The sequence below is a fragment of the Pristiophorus japonicus genome, chromosome 21 (assembly GCF_044704955.1).
Source record: "Pristiophorus japonicus isolate sPriJap1 chromosome 21, sPriJap1.hap1, whole genome shotgun sequence".
NCBI classification, from domain to species: domain Eukaryota; kingdom Metazoa; phylum Chordata; class Chondrichthyes; family Pristiophoridae; genus Pristiophorus; species Pristiophorus japonicus.
Window position 1 is genome coordinate 33,158,267 of NC_091997.1, and position 10,644 is coordinate 33,168,910.

Genomic DNA, 10,644 nt, shown 5'->3' on the forward strand with positions numbered 1-10,644 from the left:
TATTGTATAGCTCCCAAAACTGTGACGAGTTATTTCATGTTTTAGAGGTAGCCTATTTATTGAAAATTCTGAAATAGTGAATTTTAAATTATTTATTGTACATTATTTTCATAGTTTAAATAAAACGACTTAATTATTTAATGAACCTTCACTGTCTGTGTTTCCAGGTGGCTGTTAGTGTGCTTATTCTATTAGAAATATGTGCACCGTGATTAAAACCAACAATAGCTTGCGCAGAAAATATTCGCTGTAAAAAATGATAAATCACAGTATTATTTTATCTAAGGAGAAGTGTACCTGTCCTAAATACTTGGTTTGGTGGCGGTATATGTGCAACAATAAAATCGCAGGTATTATATGGTCTAGTGAATGGGTTGTAACAATCCATCGCTTTAAACAACAGGATGGATATCCACATGTTTTAACCTCCTTTGGAGCTCCCCTTTCCGCTATTTTTGCTGTTAACTGTACATGTTTTTGGGTTCACTTTACCTTGGAAGATGCCTTAGTGAAATGGGTACACCAAAATGTGTATTTTAAAAGGTATTTTCGAATGATAATTTCATTTCCCATTCTATTGACATTCCTTCCCCCCCCCCCCCCCCGCCCCGTCCCCACTCCCTCCCCATCCCTGAATCAAACAGACCAACAATTATTCAATCAACTTCCCATCCAGGCACTCAATGAGATTTACAACTCCCTGACTTCGCCGATTTCTGTTAAATAAATCTTGTAAAGAATATTGTAGAGTTTTCTCCAGATGACTGCTTGAAGAAGTAAAAGGTGAAAGGATGAGGGGAAATTGGGTTAAAGTAGATACCCTCAACATGAAGCAAGGGCCACCACAGGTTCGATGAGCAGAATGGCCACCCCCTGTGCGGAAATGTATGTTATTCTATAGGGTACCCATTTTTAATTGAGCTGAAGACAGTGTTTAAGTGACTTAGGACATAAAACAAACCACAAAAAATGTGAGGAAAATGTGTTATAAACACAGACCAACAGAAGCCCTGTGGGGAGGGTGGGTGGGGGGAGGGGCTCAATGTGATTCCTTTCCCATCCATCCAAACAAATCCGCTTCTTTTCACTAACCATTGCTGACTGAGAGAATTTAAAGGACGCTTTTAAAAGAGAATATATATCTGTACGGGTCCCCTGAAATTTAATCTGTTTTGGTTGGTGTAATTTGTTGCTTTAAATGCCCCGGGATTGTATGTAATAGGTGCAATAGCCTCCCACCACTCTCTCTGTGATATATAACATTATGGCGAAAAATGAGTGGTGAGAGAGGTCGAGGGAGCAAGACGGCGAGGAAATTAAAAGGCGCACTTTGGAGAACCAGGAAAGAAAGATAAAAGAATTTAGGAAATAAAAGCAAGAAGAGGTGCTGAGAATTCACGGAGGCAGCGGCCAAATGTAGGTTATGACAGGAAAAACATTGTCTCAGCTTGGAAGGGAAATCTTCGCCAGAAAATAAATAAAAACATAGATCATCAGTTAATTTTGTTTTAATTTGCAATTGCGCTCCACTTTCCTCCCCCAGCCCACGTTTTGCCAAGGGAGCCTTACTTACAAGATGTAATGTTTTAAAAACTTAAGCTCATACATCAAGCTGCTTTATGAATGAGGACGGGGGAGGGGGGGGGGGTGGTCATCTCGAGAAATCAATGGCAGTGACACAAAAAATAAATCATATTACGCATTTGCCGAGTCACGGGTGTTTCCCAAGCAAAGACAGAAATTTGCTTGTGCCTTGGGAGATTCTGCACAGAAAATGCTGCTGAGATCAGGATCACTGGGTCCGCCTTGTCCCTTCAAAATGGCGCCGTGTGTGCACCCGGCAGAAAACACTCTCACTATTTACTGATTTATTCCACAATATTTTCATCTGCACCGGATTTTTAAATCATTGTGCCATTGCATTTTAAAACTTCTAGTTTTGTTTCGTAATTATGCCTTTTAAGATACTTTGAAACACTTACACAATTGAATCCTTTTTTACACTCCCTCATGTCTTAACTTTTCACCGCTCCACACCCCCCCCCCCTTCTCTTTGTCTCGTGTTTCTTCAATTATTCTTTTCGTTTATCGACCTTTGCTTCATCTTTAGTATTTTAGGCGCTGATTCTATTTAACTAACCGCCTGCCTCCCGTCCAATGCTACTTGTGTTACAGGCACCACTTAATCTGCGAATGCTAGAGGTGGGTTTCAAAAATACAAATCACACAAGGAAATATTCTCGTCTGGTCATTAGAGGCAGGCAGCGTTTGTGGGGTTCCTATAACAATAGCTTCGGCTTTTCAGCATCCAAATCCAAGAGTCCTGAGAACCAGTGGGGGGGGAAAAACAAAACAGTAAAAAAGATGCAGAGGCAGAGAGAAAGAAAAACAAGTGTACGAATAAACAAAATTAAAAATAAAAATAGCCAGGGATGGACCCCAAAGACAAAGGGAGGAAGTTTGAAACCAGGACATACAGGGTGGCACATACATATATAGAGAAATATATTCAGAAGTGGAGAGAAAAAGAAAAAAGGCACAATGAGGACAGATAGAAACATATAAACAGAGAGAACGAGCGCCATGGCTTCTACGTGATTCTAAGAGCAGATGGCAGAATGGGCTCCCTTGTACAGAGGAATTTTGTTCCCGTGTTTAACAGAGTCTGAGCTCCGGGAAATTCTCGGATTTGGTCTTGCCATGGAGTTATGTGCACTTCTTTATTCCGGTATAAATGCATGACAGTTTAATTGAGTAGAAACTCCTTCAACTTACGTGTGCAAAGCTTGACGTGTTATCAATACAAATCTCTAACGAGCGCCTCTTTACATAGCATAATGACCAGTAAAACTTGCTCCACGTCCAGGGAACACGCCAGTGACAATTACAAATCAATTCTACGCCCACAGAACAGCCTTAATAAATGGGAACTAACCACTCAATCCGACCTTCCTTAAAGACATAGTGTATCCTTTTTTTCTCCTCCTACTTGTCAATTTCTGATCAATTTCATAAATTTAAAATCAATCGTTCAGACATATTTCTCCATGTACTTTGATAGGCTTGGAAACTGGGACGTCAATAAACAGATAGCTGAAATAAACTTAAATATTATTTAAAAAACAAATTCTGTAATAAATTTAACAATTAAACACTCAATGCCAATAATAAAACGATTACATGAGTCAGAATGACAAATGCCACGTACTGGGTTTGTATATTACTGGTCTCTAAATTAGACCTTTAAAAGCCTTGGGATATAGTGAATAGCGCTTTACAGAGGCGGCCTGTTGTTTACACAGAAATCTACAAATCATGTCCAAGAGTGAAGGGCTCCTATTGCTTATCCATATTGAACCGTCCATTGATGATGGCTGAAACATTACAGCCTGCAACACACCGCATGGTTTCTCGTTTTTCAAATGTTCCATTTCTTTTTTTTTCTCACATCGCTTCACTTCCCATTATATAGAGGGGGGAGTACTAACTACCATAAGTGTATTTGTGCACATATGCTATCGCATCAGATCTTCCAACATGGACACCCACCGCTAGCACACACGTCACTATGGCAACTGAAGTGCCCGAAGCTTTTGCCTGAAAATAATGCATTACAACAGATTTTAAACAAGACACCAACTTTAACAGTGCAGCACCTCGCCTTTCTCGCTGTTATCCTAACAGACAATCCCGTCGGGTCTTTAAACCGTTCTTTGCCAGGACCTCAGAACTCTTTCTCGGCCTTCCTTCCTCATAATCTACTGGCTTGATGCACCTAACTTCTTCTCTTCTCCTCCTCCTCTTCTTCTTCTTCTTCTACTTCTTCGTTTCTTCTTCTTCTGCAGTTATCTCATCTTCATTCATTATCTATCTTACTTTTTTCAAGCGTGTCCTACATAACGCTTTTGACCCTTCGTCTAGTTGTTTTCCCCATGAAAATGTTTCTGATTTCTTGGATTATTGCATTCGAGATATTTCAACAGCGAGCCCCAATGGGATTTCACATCTGGTTTAGATTTGATCCTTGGGGGGGGGGGGGGGGGACAGGGTACAGAAGAGGAGTTTTAAGGAGGTCACAGCACAATGCTTAACATTGCTCTGTGATTGGAACCATTGCATCCTTATCGCTCATTGAGCAGGGCAGATAAGACCTCATGTGGTACCTCAGCCATCAGTGCCCCCTGAAGACACCATTAGGGTATCAGTACCAATTTGATGCACTGGTAAGGAGAGGAAACTATTTTTCACTTTGCAAAAAGGTCATGAAATTTTTGGTACAAAAATTAAAACAACATTGTATATTTCTTATACATGGCACTTTTGTATTCTTTGCAAAATATTGTGTACTGTAAATATTCTTCTTCTACTACAATACAAGAGGTCACACTATTCTGAATTAAAGGCTTGACAGGAAAAGAGGGCAGGATTACATTTTCGTAAATACATATTCAAAACAATAAAGGGGCAAAGAAGTAGGTATAGCGTTTCTCAGTGAACTGAATCCAACACGATAGCTTTGATAGACACTCGGATGAAAGGAATCACATATGATTTGTGCAATCACATTGTTAAAGGAGGTTGACATAAATAAGAAGATCGCTATCGAGGATTGTGTCACTGTTGGGGAATCACTGAAGATCTGTAACAACGATTTAAAATATTGACTGAGGGGTTCAGTGTCCCTCTAAGAATGTTATAAATCTGTTGCTCGCGGCAGCAGGAGCAAGACAAACTTGCAACAAACATCTCATTGAAGGCGAGTTCTTCAATCCTTAATCAGTCCAGTTTCCGTGTCTTTGCTACACGGAGACTAACTATTGCCAGAGACATTGCTTGCGCATTTAAAGAGAGCAGCAACGGATTCTGAACATGTAGTTGCAGTTATGATCAGTTTGAATAAGGTTCAATTAGTTTCAGTGCATGATAGACGTTAGCTGATAAATTCTTGGCTTTTATCAACACAGATTAGAATCTGGACCAGTGAAAGTGAACGTATTTTAGTTCACTGCAACTAAATACGTGTAAGTAATATTGCATAATATGGTATCGAATGCATCATCCCCGTTTCCCAACTATCCCAATCAATAAAATAATCCAGTATGGCTTGAAAGTACTATTCATTTCTGTCAACCACCTTCTTTCCATTTACACGCAGCTTAAAATGGAAATTGCTAGTTTATTAAGTAATTCGTGTCAGTACAGTTATTTTCAAATGATTAATTAAATGTCTTTCATACTAGGTGGAAGGTGCGTGGGCGCAGAGTCGGACACAGATCTATATTGTCGAAATGTAACACAGATCGAAAACACGAGCGAGGCTTTCTGCTTCGTTGTAGTTGGACTGGCCCAAAAGTTTTACTCGCCAAAGGTTCCTTTATTCAACCAACACTGGCTGCATCTGACATCGTGCATGAGCAGCTGGCAGATGCACAGCATTTATGGCGCTCATTCACAATCCTGTGCCAGCACGTGTTCAATCATCAGTCCAGTGAAACCCCAGCAAGTGGCTATGTTTGAGAAAGTGCTACCGTGAAACTTTGTTGAGTTACTTATATAATGTATTGCAAGCTAAATATACTTTTTTTTAGATCATCATGCAGTATTAGGGATCCCGTTCGGGATTCTGACCGGAAACATAACATCTGCATGTCTAGTTCAGATTTAGTATAACTGTTATGGCAATATGCTTTAAATAACGCATCTCCCTGTCTCTTCCCAGTTCACTTCGTTCTTCTCTTTTGCTTTCTCGATCTCTCTGTTTTTCTCTGTTTCTCTTGTTTTTGTGTACCTTGCTCTGTGTACAGTTCCCTCTTTGCCTCTCTTTCCCTCTGTAATTATTCGTCGGTACCCCTCTCCTCTCTGTGCTTCTCAATTCCTATCCCTTTCCCTTCTCTGTATCTTCCCCTCTGTATCGCTCCCTTTCTATCTGTACTTATCCATCTATATCCTTACTTCCCTCCCATTCCCTCTCTATCTCTCGCTCTCCCTAAAGGGAAAAGTGCAGCAAGCAGCAGCAAAATGGAGCTGACATCAAAGATTTAAATTGTTGGCTGCCAGTGCTGCCTTTGACATATGGATCCATCGACTGAATGAGTGAAGGCAAAAATAATGTTTCTTGAATTCGGTGACAGTGATAAGGTATCATTATGTAGAAAATATAAGCTCTCCATGAACCTAACAGATGGCGGGCGACGAGCAGCTCGAATGTCTAGGTGCAACAGTGACACATCACATACTGTACAATTAATCTTTTTCTGTTAACTGCGTAAATTAGTATAATTGTAGGCCCCGGGCTTCTGGCTAATCACCACTAAACTGTGTGTATATATGTGATAACCCAGAATGTAAAGGGAAAACCGTCTTATTATGTCAAACATATTAAACGTGCTTAAATGCTAAGATAATAGTACATATCCTGACAGCACACGAAACTCGACTGTGAAGGACATTGCGTGAGATGCCTTCAATTCCGACAAAATATGAATAATCACCACTCACTTTGTCAAGCTAGTCTGCCACTTTTAGTTAACTTGGGTTTGCTGACTTAGGTAAGATGCAGTTCAAAACTTGAAACGAGGAACTATTTATGATCCATAGAATAACACCCCCCCCCCCACCCCACACACACACACACACACACACACTCCCCTCCCTCGTGTAGAATCGTCAAAACTTCAGTCCAAGTTCTGGAAAGTAATATATGGCACCCACTGAGAAATGAGATGACTGATTTCTCCCGTTGTGCTGTCAGCACTGCATCTATTACAGGTACCCATAAGCTTCATGACAAGGCTAAGGGTACATAAGATGAATACTTCCAAGTTTAAAAAAAAACAAAAATATTTGTTTTTAAATTCAAAAGCATATAGGCGATTCAACTCACACTTGTGATTTATTACATTATTGATGAATTGATTGGACGTATTACTTTCACAAGGCAATCACTTCTTCACGGTGGAAATAAGCCTCTTAAATATACATTATCTTTGTTTTAATGGTGTAACCAGGCTGAACTCTCAAATTATAGAAAGGATTCTTTCGGATTGGCATCGTATTTTTTATGTTTCGTCTTTCATTGAATTCCCTACAGTTTTACTGAAGGAACAGAAATGACAGCATGGGTATGTTTTATTACATTACACTTCTAAATTTAACCCATGGTTTTATGACTCTTTAGCAGATCCCAGCGAATTACAAAATTGGGACATAAAAAACGGTAATTAAGCAACATGCAATTCTAACTGGGTAATACTCATCTATATTACATTTGTTATGAGACCTTTTATCAAACATCCCATGAGGAACATTACCTTTCCAAAAATCATATGGACATCTCATAGCTTTTAATGCACTGCAGCATTCACCAAAAGATCGTTGCAATTCATTTCAAACGACTGCTTTATTTTTTAACCCCTCCCCCATACAGCCGGCTCTATTTTTGTCTGTATCCGTGCTGTGATATGTTTGATTCATTTCCGCCTACTCCAGACTTTGAAAACAAAGTTAAGTGAGATGCTTGCATCTTTCAACCTGTTTATTTTTTAAAAACTAAAACGTCTCAAACTGACTATAAATAAGGCTATGGTTCGTTCCTTGCAGTCCTGCATTATTCAAATAAAACATTAAAATATATATTAAATTACCTACTTGAGGTCTGCTGTGCTTCAGGAAGATAATATGCCCAGATTTTTTAGGCAGCTGTGGTTCTTGGTTTGAACAAATCTTTTTAACACTTTAAAGACAATCTTGAATAATTCCAACTTTCTCCCCCCTCCCTTTTTTTCTGAAGGCTGATTTGACGTTTAAGTGTTGCTATCAGATTGATGCGGATACCTTTGATTGAAAGCTTTTGTGATGTAAATGTCACCGCGGTGATGGATCGCCTCATGCAGTTCACTAACATCAGGAGGTCCCTTGCCATTGGCGACTCGGGGTCACGTGAATGTCCTCTTGAGTGATATCGTTTGATTGCCAGCGAGCCATGGAGGAAGTTTACAGGGTGACATAGTGCTTGGGGTTTCAGGGGCAGGGGGATACCGAACAGGTTGACCGTCCATCACTGGCAGATGGACAATACCAGGATGAACTCCTTCTTAGAGTACGCAATTTGTAATCGTGGGACGGGCGCCTACTCATCCAAGGGTTACCACCATTCAGAACAAGGGATAACAGCTTTCGCTCCTTCTGCAGGTAACATTGACAATTGCAATGGTGATGGACGATTCTTAGTAGGAGGAAGCGCGCACAATACACTCCAACATCAGCACCAGCCAGCCAGTTACTCGCATCATTCCAGTCTGGGAAACCCATACGCCAGTTCAGGCCCCAACAATTACACATCCCAACCTTGCAACCCGGGTTACAATCACCACTATTTTTTCAATCAAGAATCGGATGGGGCGTACTTTCAAACCTCAGGGTACACTGGCAACATAGCATCCACTGTCAACCCGCTTTCGGACGGCTATTGCGGTGTCTCAGGGCCAAGCCAGTATCAGCATTCCTACGGCCAAGAGCAACAGGGTTTGGCGTATGGGACTTATGCTAATCTGTCTCCAACTCAAGAGGGGGAAAAGGAACCTTCCTGCATCTCTGATTCACCCTCGTCAGGACAGACGTTTGACTGGATGAAAGTGAAAAGAAACCCTCCTAAAACAGGTTAGTATGAGTAGCTCTAACCCTAACCTTCATCCTTTCCTTACCTGTAAATGATTCAAGGAACTAGCGAAAATCTAAATTCAAGCACTTTCCAACTTTCACAATTGAATTCTTTCAAGTTGTAAGATACCATTGAAGCTAATATTCATTTGCTTCTGAAAACGTCTAAAGAGAATTAAAAAAAAATACTTTGTCCTCTGTTTGAACTTTGCAAAGTAAGAAGCTACAGTATTCGAATGGTTTTGCAGCAACCCATTTGCTGTCGCCCCTCCCCCTGGCCGGAATCAATTGGAGTAAATCAGAGATAAGCGGCCGGTTGATTTTGAATTTATGAAACTGACCTGAAAATGACAGGCAGCTCGGTGTGGAAAACAGGACTGCAGCTTTAAATGTGATGTGCACGGGCCTGTCCTTATATCTCCACTCGGCGACACTTGATCGCTGTGTGCAAATTAACAATTGTAATGGTGATGGACGATTCTTAGCAGGAATGTGTGTTTCACAGTGAGTTGGTTTAGTAAGATGCGCTAACATTTTTGGGGAAAACCCAACGGATCGGAGCGAGTGTATCGCAAGGGCGTTGCAATGGCTTCATTAAGGGTTAATATTCTGTTTCAGAGTCGTGTCTTTCAATAAGATGAGTTGAATCCAGCCTAAAAGCCTTGTGTTCTAGTCTCTTGCTTCTATCAAGTTCCGGGACTCTTAAGTGCTCAAGTTGTTGGCTAATGGTGGTTGCCCATGTAGGGTTCATCTAATTGTTTTCCCTTTAATTTTTGCAGCCAAAATAGCTGATTACGGTTTGGGTGGCCAGACCAACACAATACGAACCAATTTCACCACGAAGCAGTTAACTGAACTGGAGAAAGAATTCCACTTTAACAAGTACCTGACCCGCGCCAGGAGAGTGGAGATCGCGGCCACTCTGGAGCTGAACGAGACCCAAGTGAAAATCTGGTTTCAGAACCGCAGGATGAAGCAGAAGAAGCGAGAGAAGGAAGGATTCGCTCCCCACTTCCCCGCCAACGCTGCTAAGGAACCCGGGGACGGGTCTGACAAGTCATCAACTACCTCTCCATCCACATCGCCCAGATCGTCTACATCAGAGAACATCCACACCTCTTAACTCAGGCTATCAAAACAAAACGCTTTCCCCAAAAAAGGGAGGATATGACTTTAATTTCCTTCATTACATTTTACTGATGCTAATTGCCCGCTCCTGTTTGTGTTATACTTGTAATAAACTCAGGGAAATTACCCAAAAAAAGTTAGCATTGCACTTTTTACATGTTTACAATGCGAGAATCCCATATTTTGATACCGATGATTGTAATATGACATATTGTCCAGTTGGTTGTATATATATATTTTTAGCTTGCGATTCTGACTGCCAACCTTGTTAATGTAAACTTTACAGGGAGTCTGGCTTCCGAGAGCCTCGCCGTCTATGCATAGGTGTAGATTTCAGTCTATTTTGTATTTAAGAATCAATTATTTCAAACGGAATTGTTTGTATATATCGGAAATTGCGATGAAACACCTTCATTCTGCAGTGTGAGGTATGTTTTATGAGATCTGTGGTATTTTTTTGTGATTGCACTACTAATACTGTAACAGGGTTATCGATTAAAAAGATACATGTTAGGTGTAGAAAGGAAGTGGAGACTTTTAAGAAATGGAGTGGAGATTGTAGCAGGCGCGTGTTAAATGTTAACAGACAAATACTAATATCGTTCGTTCACTTTTGCGGTATTTTCTTTTCTTTCAGTTGCTTGATCAAAGCTTATCGTTTCTTAAATCAAAAACTCTGACTAGATTTTTCGTTACAACACTACCAAATATTTCCAAAAAAGATGATAATTCCGAGAATATTTGCCTTTTCGATTGTTTATAGGCCTTGGCGCAGCTATCTCTTGATATCAATGTGAGCAAGGCTGGAGACAGCATGGGATTGGGTATGCTCTGGTGGCAAATGTGTTGTAACGCGGC

At 40.5% G+C, this 10,644-nt stretch overlaps 1 protein-coding gene across 1 annotated transcript; it reads left to right on the top strand.

Moving 5' to 3' along the window:
- The first annotated feature begins 8,066 nt into the window (after nucleotides 1-8,066).
- On the top strand, nucleotides 8,067-9,781 carry hoxb1a (homeobox B1a). The gene is made up of 2 exons (XM_070864569.1): nucleotides 8,067-8,658; nucleotides 9,438-9,781. The coding sequence occupies exons 1-2, from the start codon at nucleotides 8,067-8,069 to the stop codon at nucleotides 9,779-9,781; spliced, it is 936 nt and encodes a 311-aa protein (XP_070720670.1).
- Nucleotides 9,782-10,644: the final 863 nt, after the last annotated feature.